Below are 27708 nucleotides of genomic sequence, written 5' to 3' on the forward strand. Positions count from 1 at the left end.
GCAATGACAGGAGCCCACATGGGCTGTGGCTGCCGGCCCGGAGCTGCTGGCCCCGTGGGGCGGGCAGGGGTGGCTGCTCCTCCTGCCGCCTCGCAGAGCTGCCCGGAAAAGTTCCCACGTGGCTTCCTTAGTTTTGTTTCTTATTTGGAGCTAACGCTGTCAGAATAAAATTTTAATGCACGACAAAGTGCCTCTTCCAGGAATAGAGAGGAATGGAGGGAAGGGGAAAAAGACCCCAAACAGATTTACTGTTGTCTGCAGCTGATGAGTTAAACCCCAGTGATCAGCAGGTAAGAGGCAACTTTGAGCAGATAATAGTTCGTAATTGTAGGTGTGCACTCCTACGGGGTTGGAAAGTAAGTTGTTTTTCTCAGAGGTAGACTGTGGGGAGTGGTTTCTTTTATGGAAATGATTTGGGGAATCTCGAGTAGAAATTTAGATACCACTTTAAAAATTACAGCAAAGTCTGGTTCTGTTGTTTACCCTGAAAGTAAGTTTGTGTTGTCTTTTTGTTGCCTGTTGTTTTCACCACCTTTTCTGCAGCAAAAAGCGATGCTGGCAGTGTGAAAGTGATGTGTGTTACGTTGGCTGTAGGACTTAAGTGGTTACTCAGTTGTTAAAGTTCAGACCAAAGCCATTTGGTTGTGATGCTGCTGCCATAATTTCTATTTATTGTGCTGTGAATAAGTATTTCTTCCTCAACACAAGTTTATACCTCAGGAGTTAGTCAGCTGCCTTTGAAGAGGTTTATTTGTCCCATGTTTTCACATGTCTTTTCAGGTTGTTTTTTTTTTTTTTCTGGCTTCTGCTTTTCCCTTACCTTAAATTTGGGTTAACACTTCAAATGTAGGAAGGTGAAATTTGGTAATCAGAATGACTAATAGACTTCAATTTAGTGAGTCTTTAGAAGTAAAAATATTGTAGTTCATAAAATCTGTCCATTTTTGTCTGAGTGTGGTGAGGCTGAGCATTTGTTGGAACATTGATTATGGCACAGGTATCCTTGTGCTTGTAACCTACACATACCTTGGCATTGCTCCCTGGTCACCCAGTCCCATAATGGCAATTTTGCGCTATTATTTGTGCCATTATAGAGGAACTTCAAACCATTTAAACATTTTCTGCAGATTACTTCTCATTCTAGAAATTCTGGTATGCTCTGATGAGGATATTTGATAACCAGCTGTGGGAAAGTGTTTATGAAACAATGTCTCTTAAGTTACCTATGGCCTAAGCTACCTTTGATTCAAGTTACACAACCTCCATTTGCAGAAAAAGCCCCTAGTGACTGTTAAATTAGAAGAGCCAGATCTACTATACTGGTTTTTAAGTTCTGCAAAACTATTGTTACAATAAGGGCACTACAAATGTTACCTGCCCAGTTGAAAGCATTGAGTGAACACTTTGCACAGTCAGCAGTAGCAGGTAGGTACTTTCTCTTGGCAAATGGAAGCTAGTTGCCACATTTGCGGAATTACCATTAAATAAAACAAACAAAAGACAACTAAAAACTCATTATGCTAATGAAGATATTTCCAGTTGTGAAATAACTGCTTTGAGTTTTTTCTCCCTAATCCCCCACCCAGGTTTCTGCATAATTAGTTCGATTGAAAGCTCGTCTGAGGTGCAAAAATATACAGATAAGACTGGAACTGTGTTGGTAGTAAATCTGAAAAAATTCTGTCCTTTGTTTTGTTGCTGTTTTTGGGTAGTAAGCACTGAAAAGCTTTTCAAACTGTTTGTGAATGGAGGGGAAAAGAAGAAATCCTTTTCGGAGCACTTGTCACTTCTAGTGTGTGCCATGGTTATATTAAGCCTTATGTTTCCCAGTATGCTATATACAAATAAGGTTCTTGGATGGGTCCTCTAAGATGTCTAGTTGTTCATTCTTTGTTTCTTTTAAGCTATGTCATGTTGGCTCTTGGTTCCAAAAATCAGCAGAAGGTTTTGGGACTCAGTGTGGTGGTGATTAAAGGTAATGATGAGGGCTGGAAACTTCAGATTGCCCCCTTTTTTTTTCCTAGACATTCACTGTATATTCTTAACCTTTTAATGATATTAAAAGAATGATGTTGGGTGAAAAAAAAAACCCACCACACACCAAGCCTGAAACTTATAAAGATCATCACAAAAGAGACAGCAGATTTAATACTGCTGGTGTCTGGATGCTCCCTACAGTAGAGACGCTAATGAGGATTTAATTGAGGTGTTTTATCCTCATCCAGTACAAGTTACCTTATTATTATGCAGTGATGTTGCAGTTTTATCGTGTTCCATGTAGTAACCAGTGAACTGTGGTTTTTCAGTTTGCAAACAGCAGACAATTACCAGTTGGTTGGAGAATAAAGGACCCAAGACAACGGAGTCCAAAAGGTAAAATGCACAGCATACCTGTTCAAAAGTTGTGTTCTGTGAGTGGGTCTGGGGAGAGATAAAGGTGCAGGTTGCCAGTATAGCTGGATAAGTAGGGGCAGCCCCAGTTCTGCTGCTTTCCTTACCTTGGCACATCCCCTTGAGTTACTAACTGAAAGACTTTCACTACAAAAAGCTAACTAGTCCCCCATCCATCTCCTCTAAACCCCCAAACCCAAACCTTTTGCTGACAGAGCTTCCTGAAGCATCTCACAGTTTAGGTGGAAAAACACGGCCGTTCCTACAAAGAAATAGATGGGAACCTGCAGCAAGGGAAGGCAAAGCGGGACTTGCTTCCAGTAGCAGTCAACACTGGATCAAGTTAGCTGTAATATCAAACTATGTCCTTGGTCAACAGCTCTGCTTTCAGTTTTGTTTAAAATAGGGCACTAACAGTTACAGATTTTGGCTGATAGTCCTGTGGTCAACTCACAGTTTTGTTGTTATTTTACATTTTGGTTTGTCTCATGGGACTGTGATTGTAGTTTAAATGTGGGCAGCTTGATTTGGTTTCAGCCAGAATTTACAGGTGCTCAAATGTGCATTCAGGTTATTTTATGAAAGATGTTCCAAAAGTTTTGCTGCTGAATGGCTTCAGGTAAAGTTTGGTATTTTTTGCTAATGTGCTGTCCAGAGCAGTGATTGCAAGGCAGTGTTAAAATTAAACTCCAAAGAGTTTAACTATGTGGTGCAGAGCAATATCAGATAATATTTTTCTATAGTTGCCAGTAAATGTGCTAGTTTATTTTTCACTGAGTTTTTCCTAATAAATACAAATTGAAATCTGTATCAGTGCTAAAATAGCTGGGAAGACTCATCCTAATGGTTAATACAGAAGTATGCAGAGCTAATTAGAGGCTCACAGGTTGCAGTAAATCAGGGATGTTAAAAGGATGCTTAAGGAGGAAATTAATTATTTTTTTTAATTCCCTTTAAAATAGTGTTCTTCCATCCCTGCTAACAAATTACAGCCTACTCAGTTTTAAGCAGCAGATTATTCATGTAAACATTTCATGTGCCTTTCTATTGCAATTAACATCACTATTTTAATTTAAACTCTGTCCTTGTGTTAGATTTGATATCTCAAGTTGGCAACACATGTTGTCAGTACCTTTAAAGAGTCATTCAGATGGGACTAGTAACATAAGTTTCATTTCTGTTCATCAAGACTTTCAGGAACAAATGCAGACATGGGAAATTAAATTATCATAACATAAACCCCTCCAAAATCCTTTCCAAGCTGTCATCTGTTGCTTCAAGCCCCCTTTTTTCTTTTTTGTTCTGTAGTGGTAGAGGTGTGAATGCTCTGTCCTAATCCTGAGTGGTCTTTTAGAAGAGGTCTGTTATCATTCATGGAGAGAATTAATGCCTTCAGGAATCTGCTAAGATGTTCAGTTGCTGAATTTAGGATTGTGTGATAATTGCATATTTTTCTTTTTACTGTAGATGGGAAGCTGGGCAATGACCAGACACAGAGTTTGGTTTGCATTGGTAATATACAGAGTTGTAACAATACATTCAGGAGAAGATACTGTTCAGAGCAATGTATTCACCAAGACTAATCAGGGGTTTTATAGTATTCATGTGCCATCTAAGTATTTTTCTTTATCAATGCACGGACACACAAATTAGTACGTAAATGTGAAATGACTTTCCTGTGTCGTCTTGAAAAGTTTCATCTCCTCATACAAAGCTCAGTTCGTTTCTCTGTGTAACCATTAGGACACATTTCTATCCTGCACTGTCTTACACAAGGACAAATCAAGTTATTTTTCTCCTAAAAAATAACTGATGTAATGTATCTTTTAAATTTATTATCAGTTCTAAATATATTTTACACTTGCGCCTTTGTATGGTGATTTTTTTTTTTTTTGAAGAGTCATGGGCTGTTAATAAAAGTAAGGGAGTAACTGGATGTTTTTGGGACTTTGGACTGCTGTGCCCTACTCTTCTAAAAGATGAATTTGTAGCTCTGAGGGAAAGGCCCTAAACCTACTGATTTCCTTGCTCACTGTATTAACAGATAAAAATGAAAGTTATGGAGGACTTTATCATGACCTCTAATGTTTTTTCATCTGCAGAAAATAGCTAAATATTTAGCTATTTAGCTGTAACAGTATGAGGGTAGCAGCCTCATACTGTTTAGGTATGAAAATAAGGATAATGAATAGATTCCTAAGGTAAGCAACTGGTTCATCATCTTTTGGAGCCTTTAAATGGAAATAGGTTGCTACTGAGCTGCATTCCTCAGTGCAGTAAAAGTTGTTGATCCTGGTAGTGCTCACTTACAGAGTAGAATGAGTAAAAATCTCTACTTTCTATTGTTTGGTTATCATTGTTCCTTAAAAAAAATACTTACAGGAATTTCATTTGGAAATAAGACATTGAATTCCCTGACTTCTCTTCCGCAGCTCACACAGCAAAATTAATAACAATACTGAAGTAAATCCCAAGATGACTTCCATTAGAAAAGAGAACTTTTGTGAGCGTGATGTGAAAAAACCAGAGAGCACTTGTCAGCAAAATTACACAAAAATGTCTGTGGAAGTTGGTGCAAAGCCTGTAAATTTGCTTCAGACGGGCAACATGTGTAACTGGGAGGCTGAGGACAAAGACACAGCCTTGGATACGGATCCTGTGAAGGGGCCGCAGTCTGGAGACCTCTTTAAAAATGCCAACATTGATCAGATGCACAAAACTGGCCAGCAGGCCCAGAGAGGCTGTGAGGAAAGCAGTGAGAGTTGGACTCAGAGGAAGTTGTCATCAGGCCAGTCTTTGAAAACAGGAAATACAAAACCTCCTTCCAAAGACAGTGACACGGATGGACAGGTGGCTCCATGCAATTCACAGAAGCCGAAGAGTTGCAATTCTGTCTGTTTAATGGGTGAACAAGAGGAAGGGGATGTAATTCCAGAAAGTCCACTTTCAGATGCTGGTTGTGATGCCTGTATACCTGATCTTGGAGGTCCTGGGAAACTGAGCAAATGTCAGAGCAGTTCAGGGGACTCACCTGCTTTTGAGAAAGAGAGTGAACCAGAGTCACCAATGGATGTAGATAATTCCAAAAATAGCTGCCATGGGTCAGAGGCTGATGAAGAAACAAGTCCATTTCTGGATGAGCGAGAGGAGAATAATATGTCAAAATCCATAAACAAATCTTTTAGAATTCAATATGGGGATGCTGAATTGGAGTCTAGAAAGTCACGTTTTTCTGCCAAGGTCTGTGGAAGCTTTGAGGAAACAGATAATTCGGTTAAGGAGGACGGTCTGCATACAAAGCCACCTGGAATCTCTCCTGCTCCGTCATCAGAATTCAAAGGTGCAAAGCAGAGTGTGAAGAGAGACTCCAAAATCACCTCTCACTTCATGAGGATACCTAAAGTTGAGGAGAAAAGGTAGTGTTCCATCTGTCTGCTCCATCTGTTATTTTCATGCTTGAAAATTTCCTGTTTGGCCACAGAACTTTGGAGGCTGGATTATATAAGGAGTTTTGGAAAATATAGTTTAAGACAAAAAGACAACTCTGATATAAGATTGAACTTATTTTTATTAGGACTGCTTGTCCCTTTAAAGGAGATGTTTGTCCAGTGAAATTTTTAAAATAATTTGAGATCTGTTAAAATTGGGGATTAAGACACTGTAGGAAGTTGATTTTCTTTGTCAAAGTAGTGATTTAAACCATAGGATTTTTAATGCTTGAAAATGAATGGTGATACAGGAGTGCTTTGTGGAGTATCTTTAGCATTCAGTGTTTAATTCAAAATACTTGAAGAAACTGATATTTTTTCGGTTTTATTAGTTTTACCTTTCAAAAATAGTGAATCTTACTTTGTTGAACCATCAGTGCTATTGATGCTTTGATTGAAATAGATATGAAAAAATTCACGTTTGAAAGCAGTTGTAGAGATCTGTTTCTTTTTTTGTTTGTTTGTTTTGTTTGGCTTTGTCCATAACTTGTTAGAGAGAAGGACCCATGGTTACACACTACAGCAATGGACATAGAAGCCATGAGCATGACACGGGACTCTGAACTCCAGGTGTTGTGTAAGGACAAAAGGATAATCTCTGCTCTGAAGAGCTTAGATTCCAGTGGGAGCTGAGAAAGTGAATTAGCAGCTAAGAAGTGAGCAGAAACAAAAGGGCTGTGTGTGTTGGTATAACATGCAATTACCTCACTAGACTCAAGTCCTGAAGGGCAAGGAAGTAGTTTCGCAGGTCTTTACTGGGACATGGTTTCTGGATGTGAGGAGCAGGACAAGGAACTTTTCAAGGAAATGGAAGAGAGTCTGACAGAGAGTGGCTAATGAGTGGCAGGAGCTTTCATTTGAGAAGTCTTAAGAATAGACTGAGCATGTGAAACAAAAAGAAAGGTGGTTCTTAGCAAATTCTTCATCCATTTTTTCTAAAAAAAAGTCTGGAAAGGGGGGTTTTCAAGTTTAAAATAATGGCTTTAGAGAGTTCTCTTTTCATTAATTTAAATGAATTGCTGTTGAGCAAAGCAGCAGAGGTTGAGGCTTGTATTTTTCAGAGCTAGAGCATTGTGTGTTAGAATAAACTGATGTTTGAGAAGGGAAACTCATGCAAAAGTGGGGGGTTTTTTGTGGGTAGATGGGAATTCTATCAGTGCTTTACAGAATAATCAGTAAAGTAGAGCATGAGGCTATAAAGAGATGATTTTTTCCTTCTGGGGCCTAAACAAGATAATATGAAGGTTATAAACCTTAGTGCCAGGAAAAATAGTGGTATTGCCTATAGTGCTTAAGAGGGTGATTAGAAAATCCTAAAGGTTTACTACTAAAGGTTTTTGTTAGACCAGGTCTACAGCAGATAAGACTGGCCCAGGTTTTAACTTGCAGGGGAAGAAGCAGTAGTGTATGAAGCAGGTTTCAGACATCAGTAATGCTGTGCCAGGGTTGTGCACAGGGGCCAGGACTCAGTGTGTTATGTCAAACATACAACAGGTTCAGATTTTTCTTCCCCAAAACATCTCAGAGCCATGCAAATACCTTTGACCATTAAAGATGATTAGTTCATCTGCTCTTGCCTGTATTTGAATGTTGCAAGTGGGTTTTTTTTTTTTGATTGCTTTTAAATGTCTACTTCCATTGCAAGTAGTATATGCCTGACGTGAGAAATACAACCCCAGTGAGAAAGGGTGCTAAAGGAATTTGTTTGCTTTTTTCTTTTTTTAATTTTCACTTTGAGGGAGGAATATGTGCATTTGTGCGTGCACACATTTGTTTTCTAACAGTTGGGAAAAGGCTGTAGAAGGTAGCCTGACAGATGCAGACCACTCAGTCTGCCTCCTGTCCATGGATAAAGAGATCCTGCTGGGAAGGATGGCTCTGCAGAGGAATACCCTGCCTTGATAACTCACTGCAGTTCTGTGAAGGTGTTTGCAGCCTGTAGAGAAGAGTGTTTTGGTAGACATCACGTACTTGTCTGTGCTGGGGAGGAGGAGGTTGGTGATGGTGGGAGTTTTCCCCAGACAGAGCTTTATCCTGGGGCCAGAGCAAAGGCTGGCAAATAAACTGACTGTGTTATGATTGTAACCCTGGGGTGGAAGTTTGTGTATTTGCCTACCAGGTTTTTTCAGTGGAAATAAAATGTTTCAACGCATTTTATTTTGACAGCAGGAAAGAAAAGTGTGAATTCAAACCCCAGAGGCCAGGAAGGAAGATTCCTAAATATGTGCCACCTCCCCTTCCAAGTAACAAGAAGTGGTTTGGAACACCGATCGAGGAGATGAGGAGGATGCCGACGTGTGGGGCCCGTCTGCCTCACCTGCGCCCCTCGGCCAACCACACCGTGACTGTCAGGGTATGATGGCTCAGTGTGTCACCTGACACCAAATTCCTTACTGGGCTGTTCAGGAACGGGAAATGCCAAAGGGTAGTCTTAGATTTCAACATCCTGCTAATACTGTTCTTTGCCATTCCTTGCGAGTGGGCTCGGGCAACTGATTTTCCTGAAAATTGACTTTTCTGATGCACAGAATTAGGATATTAAAATCCACAAGAAACATAATTATGGTTTTACTGCCTGTGTCTTCTTAGGAAGAAGTATTTTTGTTTTGCATGTGGGTGTGTGTGCTTCCTTGTCTGAGTTATAAACTGTGGGAATTTAAATACTTCTGCAAGTAAAATTTGTACTTCCAGCATTTTCATTCTGTATTTTCATTTTGATATGATTCTGGTTTGGGTTCAAGATGTACAAAAGGTTCAAGATATGAAAAAAGACAAAGAATGAAGAAGAATTTCTAGCAATTTTACTGCTTCATTTTAGATTGAATCTGATATGTTTGTCTTTAATCCTTTGGAGTAGTGTTCAGTCCAATTATTGTTGAAATAAAATGTGACCAGAAACCTGTAGGGTCATGGATAAATCCCAACCAAAACAAAAGCACCTTGAGTTTAAACACACATTGTGAGACAATCAGTTCTGCCTGAGGGCTATGTATCAAATTAAGTCTTTAAGAACATTGTGTTATTTGGTTTTATGTTTCTGATGTTCTGTGGAGAAAATTTGAAATATTGCTCTATCTGTAATAATTTCTCATCCTTTTCAGTGTTAGGTTAAAAAATATTATTTCTGAACATGACTATTTGGAACTATATTTTGAAAATATTTGGGTGAAACTGTACAGATACTTAAATTCATAAATGAGAAAATCTTTAACTGGTAGTTGGATAGTAATTAAATATATTACCTTTACTTGAGTGTGTTTCAAGAGGTCAAATGATAAGGTAGCATTCTTTTCAAGAAGTATAGTGTAAGATTAACAGATGGATTTTTTTCTAACTGAACATCCTTTGTGTGGTCAGTTTGTAGCTTACCCCTTTCCACAAAGGGGGGCTGTAGATGAGAGCTTTTTTAAACTATGTTTTTGCTTGCTTTTTATTTCTTCCATTTAGAAACTTGAAAGTAGAGTCTGAGCTTTTTCCCCCCTCTCTTTCTGTGTTGCAGGTAGATCTTCTGAGGGAAGGAGAGGTACCTAAACCTTTTCCAACTCACTACAAAGATTTGTGGGACAACAAGCATGTTAAAATGCCCTGCTCAGAACAAAATTTATACCCTGTAGAGGATGAGGTAAGACTAAGTATTTACAGTTGTGTAATCAAATAACTTTGTTTACACATAGATGAGTTTTCAGTCTACTGCATTTGCTCAGTTGTCAAACTGTGTATGGAATGAGAAAATCAAGTCTGAAAAGCTGGATTCTGGGTCATGATGCTCCAGACAGAGCAGAAGACTTTTTTCCCTGGTAATTATTTTAGCTAGCAAATGAGTTGGTGATGTGTATATTTCTATGCTTAAATGGAGTGAGTGGAAGCTTAAGCTCCTTATAAATCATGTATTTATTTACTTATGTGTTTATATGGTATATATTTTGTGTGTGTGTGTGTGAAGCAATTTGCAATGCCAACAGATGTGAGTGAATTTGTAACCACAGTTTGATAGTGAGGTGTGTCTGTTGTTCTGCTAAAACAGTGGCAGAGGTTAGAGTTGGCCCTGAATAGTTTGTTGATCTGGTATTTCTTGTCACTGCTGGAGACTTACTTAAACATACCCACTGAAATACTTCAGACTATAGTGAATAAAATCAGCAAGTGTGTCTTATAGTGAAAACTGCGTAATGATTATTGGTACTTGACTCTTGAACAGAAAATTCTTATGGCCTCTAGGAAATACACTCAGCCTTTTCATTTATCAATTTCAAAGATGGAGCATAATATGAATTTAATTGATGTTCCAGAGATAACATGTTGATAAGATAGATCTTTCTTTGCCAGATGAGCAAGATGATTTGTCTCTGCCCTTGTAAGAAATAGTCAAGATGTGGTAGTCTCAGAAGAAATGTCATTATTGCTTGCAGTGGGCAATATGACTTTCTGTTGAGGAAAAGTATCACAGAATGTCTTAAATTTGGGTTGGCATGAGTGTCAGCCACAGCAATATGCTTCTATCTTCCAAGCTCTTAATGTTCTTGAAGTTACATTTTTATGAAGTTCAGTTTATATTTTCGAGTTGCAGATTTTATAAAGTGTGGAGGTGTTTTATCCTCAAAATTCACTTTCTTTGCAAGGAATGTACGGAACACTATTTGTCCTTCTTGAGATGGCATGAGGAAGAGTGCTGTGGAAAAAGAGCTCTATGAATTTTGTGAATGCTTCAATTAAAAGTGAACTCTTGGAGAAGTAAAATGCAGTGGACTAGCAGTTGCAGAAGTTACTTTGCAGATACTCAAAAGATGTGTATTTTTAAAGAACTTTACAAATAAAGCAAAGTTTATTTAAAAAAAAATATGTGAAGGAAGACAATTATTAGTAAATGTGTCTTTCTGTTTTGGATAACTTAATCTGACATTGTTTTGGGCTTTTGCTTTAAAGAATGGAGATAGAACTGCTGGAAGTCGATGGGAGCTAATCCAAACTGCCTTACTTAACAAATTTACCTGCTCACATGATTTGAAGGTAAGGTTGTCAATTTGAAATCAAACCTAGGTACATATAAGTACATTCAGGTTCTCTGTGTACTAATAGTGATCCTGTCTCAAGCCTATTTGTTTCATTACTTGATAAATTATTAAAAAAATCCATGCTGTTCAAGGGATTACCTAATGAATTGAAGTTCTCAATGAGTCCTGAGTGTTACAACTGAATTTATTAGGTATTATTAAAATTGTTGTCTTTTTTAAGTTTACATAAAGCTGTGTTTGTCCAGCAGTATCTACTAGTTTGTGGTAAATGTAGCATGAGGGCTTTCTGTAGCCAGATGGTAGGGGATGCACAGGTGGGAGAGTTTGAAATAGTAACTTTTGCTTCAGTTCACTCCACTAGAATTGCAACCATTCAAGCTGCTGACAAAAATCTGGAGAGTTTGGAGACTAGAGCTCTGTTGATAACTTGTAGTTACATTACATGAATTGTGACTTGGAGCAGCTCAGAATTGGTATTATGTTTTTTTGTGAAGAATAATGTAATTTAGGTTATACCTGAAAGGCAGGGAAAGGAGGAGAATGCTACAGATAAACTTTAAATGAATAAATAGTGCTTCCCCAGCAACTGGTGAGACTCCCCTTGACAATACTATTTTATTTGGTATATTTTTCTTGTGAATTTTTTCAAGGTGGTGGTGTTGTAGAGGGCCTATTTAATTTTGTTTCTTTAAGTCCCTAAACTGGTACAACTTCTACTGTATTGCTAAGAGACACCTTTTATTGGTATTTTTAACAAGAGCAAGCATGGGGTGCAAACCATTGATGTTGTGTGCTGGCAGATCCAGGCATGGCTTGTCTTGTTTTGTGCCAGGAGGAAAAACCTGTAGACTGAAGCTTATTCAGGAGGGGTCAGTGTCATGGACTTGCACTGTATTAATACAGTGTTATGGATTTTGGTGGGCTCTATGGCAGGTTTTAGCCACCAGATGGTGCTGTTCCTTCAACAGGGAAATTTCCTGACCTGGTTTTTCTTCCCTTAATTATTATCTCTAAACTCTGTTTTGTTGTGCTCTTTCCCTAGGAAGCCATACTGAGGTACAACGTTGCTTATTCCAAGAAATGGGACTTCACAGCTCTTACTGACTTCTGTGAGAAGGTAAAACAAGTTGATGTAAAGTAGGAAGAAAAGTAAAATAAAAGTGACTACTTTGCCTATATACCTCAATGTTTTTGGCTTTTTTTCCATTTTCAAGAGTAAAGGGTTTGCAGCCATCATCTATGTGAACAGCTACTTGACTGGTAACTTCAGCTGAAACAATAATTATGCTTTATAAACTGGCTTAATTTTAAATCTTAAACATGTAATATGGGTGCTTCAGTAACACCTAAACTTACTGAAGGTAAGGTGAAAAATGCCCTTTCTCTGTTTTATGAAAACAATCCTGACTGATCATCAGAAACTTCTAATTAAAGCATTGCGGGAGATTAAATGAGATGCAGTAGAAATTGTATTTTTATTCCACCAACTCAGAAGTACTTCTAAAGCACATGTGCTTGTTTTCTTGGGAGGGGCTTGCTAAGCTCTATTAAGGTTCAGTGGAAACTAAATTTGATTTGAAGTTAGTTTCGCTGGTTGTGTGTGTAAATAGATGTCTGCTTGGGTCATGGGGTCAGAGGAGGTGTTCTCTCTCTTGCCTGTTTCCCTTACGTGTGGGGGCTCTTTCACAGAATGAGTTTTCTTTAGCATGCAGCACAGTATTGTTATTATTGACAAAAGGTAGTTATCAAAATGCTGGTGGTACCATATTTGCAAGCCATGAGAGCTACTGTGCTCACCCATCCTGCTGATTTAGTGCTCCCTCCTCTAACCTCTAGAGCCTCTCTTTTTTGGGCCACCTTGGCTTGATGATAGAGGTGTGGACATTTGGCCTCCTTGCTGCTGTTGGTGCTTGTACCAACTGAAATTCACTTGGCCTGTTCAACTGTTCACTCTTGTGTTATTAAAGTACACATATTTAAATTAGAATGTTTTAAACTGCAAGTGCTCCTTAGTTAAAAACCTGACTCAGGGATGTACCAGGTTTGCATCATATTGCTACAAGCGCAACTGAGCTTGTCCTGGCATGTTCATATCGTGCATTTGGGATTTTGGAAACTATGGGTGATTAGATCCAGAGATCATCAGCCAGAGAGCATAAGTAATATCAGTTGTCTCCAGAGAAGAGAGGGACAATAGGGAAATAAACTGTGTTTCAGTCATCAATCTTTCACTGGGATGAAAAGTAAATTTCTGTATCCTGGGAATGATGATTTATTTGTGGGGTTACCAGATGAAGGGGGGAGGGCTGTTTCATGCACAGATTTTAGACCAAGTTAAAGAATGTGCAGCAGTATATTAAATAAGAAAGAGTGAAGTGCTTGTGACACAGTGGCCTCTTGTAGACCAAAGGAGCAAAATCTTAGCCTGGCTTGCGTTGTTGAATGTATTGAGTTTAGTGAACAGACCACGTGGACATGGTACATTTTGTAGAGAAATACTTGAATCTTTTGTATTATAAAGGGATGTGTGAACTCTTCAAGATTTTTGAGTTAACAAGACATCTGCTTTCAAAGACTGTTTGCAGTCTACTTTAGCTCTTGAGTGAATATTGACATCTTCTGTGGAAATGACCTAAATATACAAACTGTAGTGAATTGTAGTGCTTTTGAATTTACTGTATTTGGCAGTTAGTGATAAGGGCCTGTGTATTTTCATGTTTATCCTACAGTTTTGAGAGTACAGGGGAACTGTTTCAGGTGATGTTTGCCCAGCAAAGGTTGAGGGGGTTGGTTGAAAGGAAAGCTGCCTTCAGCAATCAGCCCAAAGGGAGTGGCAGTAGCTCAACAGAAGGAAAAATAGGCACAAATATATATTAAAAGAAAAAGATTAGAGCAGAGTCTAGTTGTGTAAATATCTACTTATGTTCTTGGATGGTATTGACTTTCAGTGCATGCTTAGCCAAAAATTCTGTGGTCTGATTTAGAAGAGAGCTGTGTCCTCAAATCTAATGGTGTCTCTTTTAGGGATTGGAGGCCACTGTATTCAGATATTACTTCAATAGGTCTGTGTTTGATAAATTATAAAAAGCCATTTGTTGTTTTAACTTCTGATTATGGACACTGTTCACCTAATCTATTAATCTCTTGAAGGTTTTTTTGTCAGTCTTACATTGTGATTCTATTTTAGGTAGTTTCCTTCCAAGTTACACGATCAAAATATGCGTTATTTTTAAACCCTACTCTGTAAGATTCAAGTAAGTTGGCTTATAATAACAGTAGTTACCAGTTTCTTTGGCTTAAGTTTCTTTCCTTTAGGATTAAAACACTTTCAGCTTTCTTAAGTAATAAGAAATAAATACATAAAATGCATGTGAGCCAGAATTTTTTTCCAGAACAAGATAACCTGACCAGTTCTGCAGTTGTTCAAAGTGTTGGCAGAAGAGGGAGCTCTCAGACTTCTCAAAAGATTCTTTTGAATGTCAGTTTATGTGTGGAAGTAAAATTCCTGTTTGTATAGTGAAGTAAATTTGGAAGCTTGGATTTTTTTTGTTTGTTTCTTTTTAAAAATTCATAGAATTTATACATAGGACATAGAACTTGTTTCTAGAATAATGTACAAAAAGATCTGGGTGGCTTATTTGCTTCAGATATCTGATAGTTTTGTTGTCCTCTAAAGCATTTTCACACTGTATTAATTTGTTTTGCCATCTGTCTGTTAATATTGACAGACAGGCTTAGGATTTATTCAAGTTATTACTTAGTGGCTGCAAGTTATTAGTGTGAAGATTTTTCTTCTTGTGTGCAAAGTTCTTGTCACTTGGAAGTCATCCTTGCATCTGTTTCTCTAGGCCTTACCTAGGAAAAGTTTAGGAAAGAGTAAGCAAGAAGCAGAAAAGGAAAAGTGAGGAAGCCACTATGGATGGAGCTGTACTGGGACCCACAATGTGCTGTAGATGACCTTTTTTTATGTGAATGATGATGAGTTTGGTATTAATTACACTCTTTTGCTCAACAGTGCTATGTACTGTAGTACTTTTTATTTTTCTTTTTTTTGCAGATTTGCCCTTCCACTTCCAGGCAAGACCAAATTATTTTGCTTTTTCCCAAGTGCATGAAATGAAAAGTCTAGTTCAGTCATTAAAGACTTATGCCTTAGACTAATCTGCAACGGCAGCAACTTTATGTAAAGGAAGAAGTAGGGTTTTGTCATTTAATACAGTCACGTGGTCTGCTGCTTTAGATTGGGCCTGCTTGTTTTGGACATGCTTTGTTTTTAAAGTCTCATAGAGCTTAAGCATAACTCTTCTTCTTACTACTTGCATCTGTCCTGCTCTTCCAGGAACAGAAGAGTGTTTTAATCTGAAAATGATGTGACATTGTATAAGCAGGGCATAACTTCCTTGAAAGGTGATCCTTCCTTTAAACTCAGTTTTAGTTGCATAGTATACAAGAACTTAAGTCAGTAGGATTTATGTTGTGAAGCTTCAGGAACCTTGATGTTGGAGAACCTCTGTTATCCTTAAAATCGGAGTTAGCATTTAGGATTCCCCAAATACCTGTTTAAAATGTTACTTGTGAAATGATGTCTGTATGCTGTTCAGTGCTGAAAAGGATTATATCCAATACTTAGGCATGTGATTAGAAGACAAACTGTAGTCTTTGGTGCTTATTTGTGTATTGGAAATTGCCAGTAGTTTTGATGTAACTTTGATTGATCTCTTAAGTGTAGAGATTGAGTTCAGGTAAATTTGTGTGGCGTAGACAGTGATTATCTCTGAGCTTCTGTGAGTCATCAGAAAAATGGATCACAATATATCCTGGAGGGTGCAGTACATTGTATCCATAACTATTTTTGTTCTTCTGGACTCTTTGATCTTGATCATCTCAGTGGAAAGTTTGTATCTGTGAAATGGAGACGATCCAGAGAGAGGAGTCGGGAATGGTGTAAAGGTATCTAATAGTTCCCATATGAGGAATGTCTAAATAAGTTGGGAGAATTTCACCTTTTCATCTTAGGTAAGAGAGATGTGAGTAATGGGTATAACAGTGGTGCCCAAAATGAATGTAGGAGAGGGTAAAGAGGAAATGGCCGTGCTTTCTTCTAGTACAGCAGTTAAGGGACAGCAGCTGAGTGTTCCTACCAGGTAAAGGTTTCAACACCAGACTAAAGTAATTACTTACTGGGGTACTGAACAGAAGGCTGTGGAACCCCTTGTCATGGGACATAGAGGATGCTGTGGCCTTACATCAGGTTTTGAAGGGATTTGGAGAAGTTGCTGTAAGAAAAATCCCGTTGACACCGACACAGGTACTGTGATGGACTCTGGAAGTTTCTCAGACTGATTACTGCAAGCAAAGAGTGTTGTGAGGAAGTGCTGCTGATTACTTGGTTTTCTTGCTGTTAGACTTTTTGAGGCATCTTTTCTTGATGGGCTTTGATGAACTTTTGTCCATTTTTATGTTCTTATGACTTTTCTGGGTTGAAGTTGAGATAGAAGTGTCTTTGTCATGCAGGGCCCGTTGTGGCGTAGCATCGGTATGAGGTGTTGCTGACAGAAAGGCATGGGCTCTATACACTGCCCTCCTCTTTTAGGAGGAAAACATAATAAAGGTAATTGACATTTTAAATGAACCTCTCTTAAAGGCACTTCTGTCTTTTCAAATTTGCTTTTCCAGGCTCTCTGTAGAACTTTAAACCCTTGGTGCCTACTTGACTCAAGTAGGAATACTTAAAGGGGATTTGTTATCAGTATCTTTACAAAGACACTCTCCACTATATAATACTCAGTTTCCAGCTGTTAGATTTGGCTTTTAGTGTAGGAAGAAGTGTGTGGGTGGGTCTACAGTGCCTGTGTATGGATGGCTTGTGGTCTTTTTGTCTTCTGAGAAAGCTGTTTGAAGCCAATCAATCTATTCAATGACCAGAAATTGCATATTTGCTCTTGATTCCCATATAAATTAAGCATTGAGGAAATCTTTTTATATTATGAAAGAAGCTGTCTTAACTTTTACATTTGGGTTTTTCTATCAGATTGAAAGAAACATGACAATGCTCTTTAAAAAGACCAGTCTCTTCCCTGTCTATACTTAATTACAGAGAAGGACCTTCAGCATGAAGGAAGAACATACCAGAGCACTTTATCTGTGCTCCTTTTTCTCCTTTTCCAGTCAAGCATGAGTTCACTGTTATTTGCCTCAGAATTGACTGTTAGCAGTTGGGGTTTTTTATGGCAGAAATTTCAGCTTATCCTAAAATCTGATAAAAAGCCATGTAGAAAGAAAACAAAGTCACTTGCCAAGCTGAAGGAATATATTGCAATTTTTCTTCACCCTTTAGTTACGCTTTTACATGGTATTGAATATAGACTTTTCAAAATGTTTCCCTTACAATTACAGCTGTAAGTAGTTTTAAAAGAGGATTAGAAAAGAAGTTCCATTTCTCACTTCTTTCCACTAAAACTTGCATGATAATACTTCTGTATACTAGACCCCTTTAGAAGTCCAGAACATCTGTGATGTGAGGCTTTGTTACCATCTGCTTTTACATGCAAGTGTCTATGTAAATTTCTGGAATCTCACTAAATGCCTCTTTCAAATTTTCTATAAATATAATTTAAAAATACATAAACTTATTAATATGTAACACGAAAGATAAATATACAAAGAAATTCATGTATAAATACAACTTTTTATATTTTACACAAATATTGCACATCTGTATTACAAATGTTTTGCTCTTCCAAAAGTTTGGTTTCCTTCTCTTGAAAAATTGAAGTTAATTATTGTACTAGAAATGATTTTTTTGTTTGCACAAATGCTTACTATTTAAATTTTGGCCTAGCAATATTTATATGGTTGTGTGCTTTCTAAGATACCACTTTTTCTACTGTAGGTGTTTCACACAGATTCCAGAATATAGGAGAATATTCTTAAAGTGAGGAGTGGTGTAGCATGTTACAATCAGTCTTGTTTCTGTTAGTTTATGCTTTGCACTTTTGAATAATAAGTAGAAAACTAATATATTTCACTGAAACACCTAGCACATGTGTGTTGCTGAGTTGTGGTATAAACCTGTAAAATCTGGGATAATATCTACAGAATATGCTTAGTGCATTTTTTGGCCAAACTGTAGCATACATTTAAATGTATACTACAACACAGTATACTGGCACATTTGGCCTGGGCTTGTTACTTTTCAGAAAATGTCAAATGCAAGTAATTGATTTAAGGTAGAGAATACATAATGTTTGAGAACTGAGGAAGACAGTCAGATGTGCAAATACTGGCAGCGTGTCTGCTTCCTCTCTAAGAACAGTTGGTTGCATTTTGATATCACTGAATAAAATTAACTGTTTTGTCAATTAAATACTCAGAATGTGGCAGAACCACACAGCCTTTGTGTGTGTATGTGGTCTTATCCTTACTAACCTCAAACTTTGCTTGAGAAATTTTGGAAATCATCTGGACAGTTTTGGAAATTACACTTCCATTTTTTTTACCATTATTTCAAACCTTCATCTGAAAAAACACATCTGAAGATGATGCAAATGCATTATAGTCTAGTTGGATTGTGGTTTAACTCTGGATTTTCATTTATTTGAAAAAGACCAAACACAAAACACCCACTACAGTTAAGTATGTGCATATCTTGGTAAATTTTTATGTTCTAATAAGGCTTCACCTCGTTCCTGTCTCCTTGGTCTTAAGAACCATGTCAGTCTTTCTGGTATGTTTTGTTGTCTGAATGACCTGCTTGAAAAAAATGATTACTTTAATCAGTGATACTGGAATAGAAGGAATTTTGAAGTACCAAATTGTTCTAGTGACTGGGTTTTTGATAAGTCATTTTTATAATTGTCTGGACAGCACTAACAGAAGTGAGCATTGTATAGAGATGTCAGCACTACAAATGTAGGCTTTTAAGCAAGAAACAGAATGTCCCAAGGCTGAAAATAGCCTATCCAGTGCTCCTTGCTGGATTTTATTTTACTCCAGATGTTTTCAAGCAATTTTCATTACATCAGATTACCTTTGGAAAATCTAAACTGAAAAGGTCTTTTGAGTGTGCCATGAAGGGTTTTCTTTTCACAGTAGCAGAGAGGAATTTATTCCTGTATTGAACAAAAGGTGAGCTTTTCTGGGGTGGGGGGAGTATGCATTTTGTACACATTTAAAGCAGAAGCTAAGCATTGCAGAGGAGATAGAACACTGAATTACAGGTTTATTCTTAGTTTTCTGTACTTTCTTAGCTGAACAGTTGCGTATTTTTTAAGTGGTGTTTTGTAACTCTGTCGCAGTGACTGTTGAGTTGGAATTACCAGGGAAGGGATATCTGCACACACCACTGTAGAGTTATATTTACACTGTCTCTTAAGTGTTTGTGGATACTTAATGCTTTAATAAAGATCTTTATGAAGACATTCGGAGGGGCTCTTTCATAGTTTTTCACTGTATTGAGAACATTCCTGTTTGAAAAAGAAAAAACCCACAGTAAATATAAATGTCCTGGTTTTAAAAGCTGTCTTCTGATATTTGCCTTGTTTTGTTTTGGTGTCAGAGAGCTGGTGAATAGATTGATTTCCTTCCATTGGATTATGTGTAAGTCATCCTTTATGTGTGCCCACCTATCTACCAAATGACTGAGAAGCTCCTGTTGGTTGTGGGGGCTTTCCTTAGCTGCTTTGTGCTTTTGGATTTTTTTATTTTATTTTATGTTATTTTATTTATAGTGTATTGAACTGTTAGGGGGGAAAAAACCAAAAAAACAACCAACAAAAAAACTCAACCCCTCCCTCAAAACAACAAAACAAACCCTGATGGTCAAAGCTTTCAAGAGGAATGCTCATGGAAAAGGTGCACATGGAAGTAGAGAAGTGATAAAGAGGCATTGCCATTGTTTGGATGATTATGAAGGCATAAATGAAGTGTATTTTAACTATACCCCTGTTTTTTTTTTAATTTCTGCTTTTCATATGAAAAACTGAATTTGCTTATATTGCTTCCTTGAGGAGTTTGTTACCAGCTGCCATGCACTCTTTAAAGAGCAGGTTTACAAATTGTAGAGGGCAAAGTGTGTACCCTGAATATGGTCTGAGAGTCTTATTTGGCCAGTATAATATTAATTACAGGATATTTTTCTCAAATTATTGGTTATTTTGAGTCTATGTAATACTGACAGTCAAGCAAAAGATAATCTATAGATTTGATGAAATCTGCAATGCTATTGTGTTACCTTTACTGGATCCTTTTCCTCCTTCTGCCTCTGCTTGACCTTTTTTTTTTTTTTTTTTTGATATGTTAAAGAAAATACAGTTTTCATAAGAGTAATAGCTGTGTTATCTCATGAAGCTTTTACTGCCAAGGTTATCAGTTTCAAAAGTGGTTGAAAAAAGTTATATTAAATATCTAATGGCTTTCAAATGCTTCTACACTGTGGTTTTTAGCAGATGTTTTAAAGTCATAGCAGTATTAAACATTTTTCCCCAAGTACTGTATTTAGAGAGGTAACAGTTTTGAATAAACCTGGAAACATTGTTTTCACTCTTAACTTGTGTCAGTCAGGTGAAAGGTACTTTTTTTTCCCCTCCCATGTTACAGCCTTGCTGTAGAAACAAGGTCACTGTCCTCTCCACTCCTCTGCTTCCCAAGAGTAACTTGAAAGTACATAGAAAGTAGTATTTGACTTCTCATCCCAGGACTCTGCCACTGCTTTGGAAATGGTTGTGATGCCTCTAACAGTGATAGAATTCTTTGCAAGAGCACACAGGTAGAATCTGTTGGTGGCCTGTAGAGAATCAGGACTGAGATTTCACTCATTGGTAATGAAAACGATTGAGGGTGGATTTCCAGTACCTTGGAAGTATAAACTGGGCTTCTAAGACCATTAAGAGGTGATTGAAAAATTAATACACATTTTTCTCTCAGATTTTATTTAGAATGTTTAAAAGCTTTGAAAACAAAGCAGCAATTGCTACGGATGATACACCTGAGAGATCATTCCAGGGTTGGATTGGCAGAAGACATGAATGAGCCTTGGGGGGGGGGGGAATTAAACAAAAATGAATTAACCTCTGCCTTGTAAGCTGTCTTCTTTTTTGCTTTTGAAGTGTCAGTTTGTGGGTTTGATAAATGTCAGAAGCATTCTTCCTCTCAAATAAGATTCTTCTCTGCATAATCCAGTGTTGTGGCTTTTTCCCTCTTTCCTCCAAAGATTACTTTGTCCTCCCTTTGGTTTCTAATCAGACAAGTGCTTAAGAAATGGGATGGGTTTGACAGCTAAGTGTGTTTCCTACTGAATTAGTTTTGTAAGGGAACTAAAGGAGGCAGACGCAGTTTTGGAAGTTAATGAACTTAATAAAATGGGAACTAAAATGTTCACACACACCCCCCACTCCTTATTTTCTTATAGGTTTCAATCTGTTTATATGTATAATATTCGACATTATGGTAAGCAGTCCTTTTTACATAAGCATACAAGTCAGTGGGCTGCAGCCTAGTGTCTCTGTCTAGGTATGAGGTACACTAATAGTTATGGTACAATGTGTTTAAGTAGAATTCATCTTCTTCCTTGTTCAGAAGAAAAGGCTTTGTAGAGAGTACAACTTAGCGATGCTTGTTTGGAGGTGTATTAACTTAAATATATTAGTTTTTAAAGTCAACCAAGAAAAACTTGTTTTGGCTTTTTTGTTTTTCTTCCCAGCTGTTCCAACTAACAAATTGAGAAAGTCTGCTTTTAGGATTCTGTAATGTTTAAAAGCACTCATGACAAGGATTAGGGGAAGATGGGGAGTACAGGTTGCCAGTCTGAGGTTGGTTTACTTTCAGGTAAAACACTTCAATGTCATAGACAGTGGCTTGGTTGTTTTATTGGCACTGGGGTGTTCTAGTCATGGATTTAAGTGTTTAAACTTAAACACTTAAACACCATGTTTAAGTGTTAAAGAGTATACTGAAAGCGTGTGACTTCTGTATGAGACAGGAGAACAAGAAAGTAAGTACAGGCTGCTCTGGAAGGAAGAGAAAATGAAAACAACATTGCTCAGTGCAATAAAGGTGCAGCCACATGTTGTGATTGCTTGAGCACGCTCAGGTGTTTCAGTGTCTCAGAGTCATAGAATCATTTAGGTTGGAAAGGACCTTTCAGTTCACAGAATCAAACCGTTAACTCAACACTGCCAAGGTCACCACTAAACCATGTCCCTAAGCACACCACATCCACATGTTCTTTAAATACCTCCAAGGATGGTGTCTCATCGACTTCCCCGGGCAGCCTGTGCTAATGCTTTACAGCCCTTTGTGCCCTTATTTGCTACACCTCTCTGAAATCGAGTTTTTCAGCTTGGAAATATTTACCATGTGGCTCGAAATGCCCTGTAAAAATATACAGAAATATTTTATTTGAGACAAGTTATTTGGTTTGTCTAGTTACTTAGTTCAGCATTGCCACCTCTAACCATATGATATCTTACAATAAAATCATTAGGAAGCTTGTTACTGGAAAGACAGTTCAGTCTAGTAACTAATGGTACAGAGCACTTACAGCATGAGTCATTATGGCAGCTGGGAAGGAAAAAGTCAGACGCACAAAATCCATTAGAATTAGGAAATAAGAGACACATAGTCTAAAGGAAGCACTCTGGTTTTCCTCTTCATCCTTAAGAACATGATTCAATTGGTCCTTGTCCTGCCACAGAAGTTAGTGTGGGGATATAAAACCAAACAAATTGAAAGCATTAAGCCGTTGCTGTCTTAGCATGCTGGTTGTCTGTTGGCATGATGGCTCTGCCTTCCCATGTGATAGATGGAGCTGTCCAAATTTGTGTTCTCTATGTGCAGTTTGTTTGCTTTGATGAGCTGTCAGATCTAGATTTAAACTCTCTACCATCACTATCACCCCATGCTACTGCAGATCCTTCTTATTAGGACTGTCAGGATCCTCGTCCGTTACGTTTTGGAGGACTGGTTTATAGTGACAAGAGGCCATTACTTATGGCTGCATTTAGTCAGGCCTCTTTGCTGCAGTATAAATGCTCCTTTTGCTAAATTGCAGTGCAGGTTTGGCAAAGAGCTTGTCCCTCTGCCACGGCTCACTGAGCCATTTGCATCTGAGGAATTGGAGCCCTAAGTCATGTTCATTTAATCAGTCACTCCAGAGCAAATTGCCAAGTGATTTCTTTGGCAAAAGACAAGTCATGCTTTCCAACTTTGATTCCATACACTTTTCCCTCAGGGTATAACCCCTTCTTTTATTCAATTCCTACATATTTTGCATGATTGGAGGGCTGAATAAAGTCAACAGTGTATATATGTTTTTATTTCAAATCCTGAAGGAAGCTGCAAAGGACACGTATGGGTAATAAGGAAAGGAGAACCTGTTCAATTGTTCAAAACCGAAATTGCTATGGTACTTCATGTATTTTCCTTTATCAAAAAATTGTTGTCAACCATTTCATATTTTAGAATTCCTTAAGTTATAAAACAAATGTTTAGGTTTTTTTAAAAAATGCAAACTCAGTTCTTTCTCTTAATGTTTGCAGAGTTGTAGCCTTGAAAAAGGTTGTACACAGGTAAAAGTATGTTACTGAATTGAAACAGACATTCCTGTACTAACAGATTGACTTCCAAGTGAGATGCTTGTTGTAACAGCTTCAGTCTGAGTAGAATATTGCTGCTTTTTTCAGTGAGAAGACTTGCAACTGATATATCTGCCTTTTGTAGCCCACTGACAAGGGGCAGGACTGGTTCTGTCTCACTACCACCCACACTGCACACATCTAATAATGCATGACTTTTTGGTAGGCTGCTTTGACTTACTAATGCAGAGGAAGGCTATCCCCTACCCCTGGGTTATTTTCCTGTAGAATTAGCAAGCTGAAGGATCTCAGGAAATTGTCAGGTGAACATGGGAACTGGTGAAATGTGCTGATTGTGCATGTGTTTGAGGGGATAGAATGACACATCCCTCTTTCAGCAGCATCAAATAAGTAGAATAGCTAATGGCACTCTAAATATGCTGGATTTTACAGCAGTACAAGTCACTGCTCCCTGAAGAGGGTTTCCTTCTAAATAAATCTTCCTTCAGTTCTGTGCCCAGGTGTTCTCTGTGCTGATGCTGGATTCTCCCAGGTTGGCATTTGCATCGTGGGATGTCTGCCAGATGTAGCTGTGGTGTCAGCACTCCATGTCCTGGAATCCTTTTACTTTCCATGACTGAGTGTTCTTTTTTTACTACTTTCAAAGTCTGAAAAGACTGTCACAGATAACACCAGGCTCTGTGTTGCACTCAGCATAGCTGAGAATATGCAGTGACAGTGGTTGGTCTACAAAGCTGCACCTGTGATGGTGTGCTGGGTTAGTGGTCACAAGAGGCTGAGGGCAGGCAGGGATTTGCAGGTATTCTTTTCCATAGAAACCTCACAGGAATGTTACCTGTACAGGAAGAGTGTGGGCAGAAAGGGTAAGCTGTAGTTACATGGATGTGGCTGTTGATGCTTGGTCATTTGATAGAAAACAGTGCTGAGTTAGGAGTTTCTTGGCCAGGTCTGTGAACTCCTAAGAGTCATATTTTTGAAGTTGTGGGGTCCTCGTGGCACCCAATGCTTTTAAAAAAAATTCGGTTCATTTACATGTAAGAATAATGAGAAGTCAGTGAGAACTTGTGGGCATTAACAGCTCTAAATTTTGACGCTTTTCATTAGTGGAGGTCTAGTAAAAGCCATGCATAGAAATAATGTCAAGAGGAGGGCATATTCTGTTACAACATCAGGAAGGTAAGGAAAAGGAAAAGTAGAATTTCAGAGTTGAAGAAGTGACCTTTGTAGTTAAGCATTCTGCATCAGAGCTGAGCTGTGCAATTGCTGGCCTGCCCCTGTTTTGGGAGGAAATTGTCTTATACTATTATTATGTTGTTTTCAAAGAAGCATAAAGAAAAGGTTGAAGTCTTGACAGCTGTGACAAAGTCTGGTGCCATAATGTGTCACCAGATAAGTGATACTGTACAGTCTGTGGCAGTCAGCAAAGCATGGCAGCCACTATTTATATGTCAAGTTTAAAAGAGAGGAAGTGTTACCCGAAGGGGAGAGAATATCAGAATTTGACAGCCTGGTAGACATCTAAGGTTAAATGTCATCTTTTGAATAGATATAACTTACATATTCATTCTGTGTATTGAGATCTGAAATTCCAGACTTTAAACGCTTATTTTGTTACTTTATGGCACTTAAAAACATTGTGCCTAAGAACAGAGCAGAGTTTCCTGCTAGAGCAGATGATGTTAAAGGTTAGGTCATAGTTTTCAATATCTGACTTATACTGTATAAATATGTGGGTGCATATGCAGCCAGTGACAGGAGAGATGCATCTTGCTTATTTCCTAATCTTGAAAATAAATTTCCTTTCAGTAGTAATTTGTATATTACTTGGATTCCTCCTCTATTTTATCAAATGATTTTCGTGTTTCCTGGGCTTGCTGTTCTTTTTAAGTTCTTGTTTCATTTTAAAACTTTACATTAAAACCTTGTTTGCATGTCTCCACAAGCAGCATACATAATACATAGAAAGTAACTGTGTAGGTCTTGGGGTTTTTTTTATTTTCCCCCTTTTTCCTACCAGAAGTTGTTTGTCCTTTGAGCATTTGTTTGTGTTTTGGTTTTTAACTTCTTGAGTACTCTTATCCCTCTATATTACTTGGAGTGGGAGAGGATAGAGCAAAGATATTTCTATAGGTATTTTCATGATCTCAGAAGAAGAGACGTTGTAGCCTTTAAATGATATTTTCAGCCTTTATGGGGAACAGTATGCTTTGAATCAGAGGCACCAGATTTTCCTCTTCTCAAGAGATTTGCCAGTATCTTTTTTACACTCTGAAGGCTGTATGAGATTTTCCATTGAAATGTGAATTACAGTGCTCTGATCATATGGCTAAAAAGATCACTTTCTGTGATTTCACAGTTAGTCTTAAATGTTGCAGAGACCAAAATTAATAATACCTTCATGCTGTTTCATCCATTCTGGCTGCTGCTGTTTTTGTGTGAAATTGGTAGTAAATCAAATTGTTTTCCAAGTGTTACTCGAAAAATAATATTCTGTAGTTTTAAAGCCACCATTTCAGAATTTGAATGATTTTAATCTAGAAACTAGTAGAGGTAGTGGTCTCAAATACACATTCACTGGGTGCAGGGGAAGGAGGGAGGCAGCAGGCTGAACTGTGACCTTTGGATTCCGCTCCCCAGCTGCAGTGCAAGGTGTGTGTTCTATTCTCTCTGCTTTTTGCCTTAAATGCAGCATGCAAATCTAACAGCCAGTCACATCTGCTGCCTGCATCCCTAGATCAGGGGAAAAATGTCTACTGCAAGGAAGAATGTGCTTTTCTCTTCTTGATCTTCCTTCAGCCCATTCATATGGCAGAATGTGAGGGTTTTGAGGCTTTTGTGCTCCTTCATGTATTGCAGCTGCACTACTTTATGTTGCTTTTCTTCTTACAACCTCCTGCCCTAGCTTTTCTTAGAAGAGCATTGCCCACCATAAAGAACTTTTTGCACCTTTTAAGAACAGGTGTATGATACATGAATCAGGGTGTGAGTGGGTTCATCTAAAGCCTGGGGTTGTGATGTTGAGCTCAGAACTGGCTGCTGCAACTTAGAAGAGAAGCTCTGGACTTTCTCTGAATGTATTGGCTTGAGACACTTTGGCAGCTAAACATGTGGGCTAGACAGTATCAGGGAGGGAACTGAGAAAAGGGCATGAAGGATTTGGTGTGACTTGTCTTGAGTATAAAAGCTTTGAGAAGCCTTGTGAAACGTTGGTGCGTCCATCTGTTTTCAGTGTTGTCAATTCTGATCTTCCCTTCTCAGGAAGAATGTTAGAACAGGTAGAGAGAGAGAGGCAGCTTAAACAGTCACAGTATCACCTGTTTTACAGCAAGAGATGGAAAAGATTGCAGCATGTGGGACCAGGCAGGCTGCACCCACTACGTAATCCAGTGGCTGTGGTTCTTGAGGGAACACGGTGGGGATGGATGGCAGAAAATGCCCAGAATTGAATCCTCTTGCACAGGATTTCCTGTTTCTGCTGCAGAGGCCCAATGGTCTGAGCCAGGAGTGCATTTCAGCTGCCATTAGCAGGGGAATGTCACAGGTGCTCGTCTTGGACTATGACCTGAATATGAAATTCAGGTAAAGCGTTCCAGTACTTTTGTGGTTAGGTAGGGATTTTTCAGTTGAGAGTTTGGTTCATTGCTTTGGAAAGAGTCAAATGATAACTTATTCAAGGTTCCTTTAAAAGGGCATTTGGTGACATGTTTTCTCAACTGCAGCTTTTGAGAGTTGTTTCTGTATTTCCATCAGTGGATTCCTGCAAGGTAAATTCAGTGAGGTACCACTGTGAAAATATTACATATTTGCATAAAGACTTATTTTTTTTCTTATTTCTTGTGAATGGGTCCTGTTTCCACAAACTTTCTGTTCAGTCATTATTTCTGAGGTAAAATGCTTTTTTTTTCTTCTTTGTTTTTAACAGGTTCTTGAAGATGCAGAGGCTCAACATCTCTTCCAATCCATTCTTCCTGATATGGTCAAGCTGGCACTCTGTCTCCCTACTATCTGCACTCAGGTAAGTAACACAGCCAGCAGATGTTCTGTGGCAGACCATTCTCTGCAAACTGTAACTGATGGCTAAGTTCAGAACATCAGGACCATGTTATCTTCTTAATAAAAGCTATAGTTTTTGTGTTGAATGCAACTGAGGCCTCGGGAGCAGAACAGACAATACACATCTGAAATTATGTAATAGCATGTAAAAAAAAAAAGTAAATCTTACTG

General features: G+C 38.2%; 1 protein-coding gene across 4 annotated transcripts in view; it reads left to right on the plus strand.

The window, feature by feature from the left end:
- Positions 1-27708, plus strand: part of PARG (poly(ADP-ribose) glycohydrolase) — a 64106-nt gene that overhangs the window by 602 nt on the left and 35796 nt on the right. Inside the window, exons 1-8 of one of the 4 annotated variants that reach the window (XM_017807132.1) lie at positions 210-290; positions 2307-2373; positions 4824-5807; positions 8046-8232; positions 9379-9501; positions 10803-10886; positions 11934-12008; positions 27407-27499. In XM_017807132.1, the coding sequence (XP_017662621.1) occupies positions 4867-5807; positions 8046-8232; positions 9379-9501; positions 10803-10886; positions 11934-12008; positions 27407-27499 (1503 nt within the window). In that variant the 5' untranslated portion in view covers positions 210-290; positions 2307-2373; positions 4824-4866. Of the gene's footprint in view, positions 1-209; positions 291-1896; positions 1976-2306; positions 2374-4823; positions 5808-8045; positions 8233-9378; positions 9502-10802; positions 10887-11933; positions 12009-27406; positions 27500-27708 lie in introns of those variants that run through there. The other 3 variants (XM_017807129.1, XM_017807130.1, XM_017807128.1) reach the window with 3 other exon arrangements.

Source organism: Lepidothrix coronata, unplaced genomic scaffold (genome assembly GCF_001604755.1).
Source record: "Lepidothrix coronata isolate B3197 unplaced genomic scaffold, Lepidothrix_coronata-1.0 Scaffold17, whole genome shotgun sequence".
Classification (NCBI taxonomy): Eukaryota; Metazoa; Chordata; class Aves; order Passeriformes; family Pipridae; genus Lepidothrix; species Lepidothrix coronata.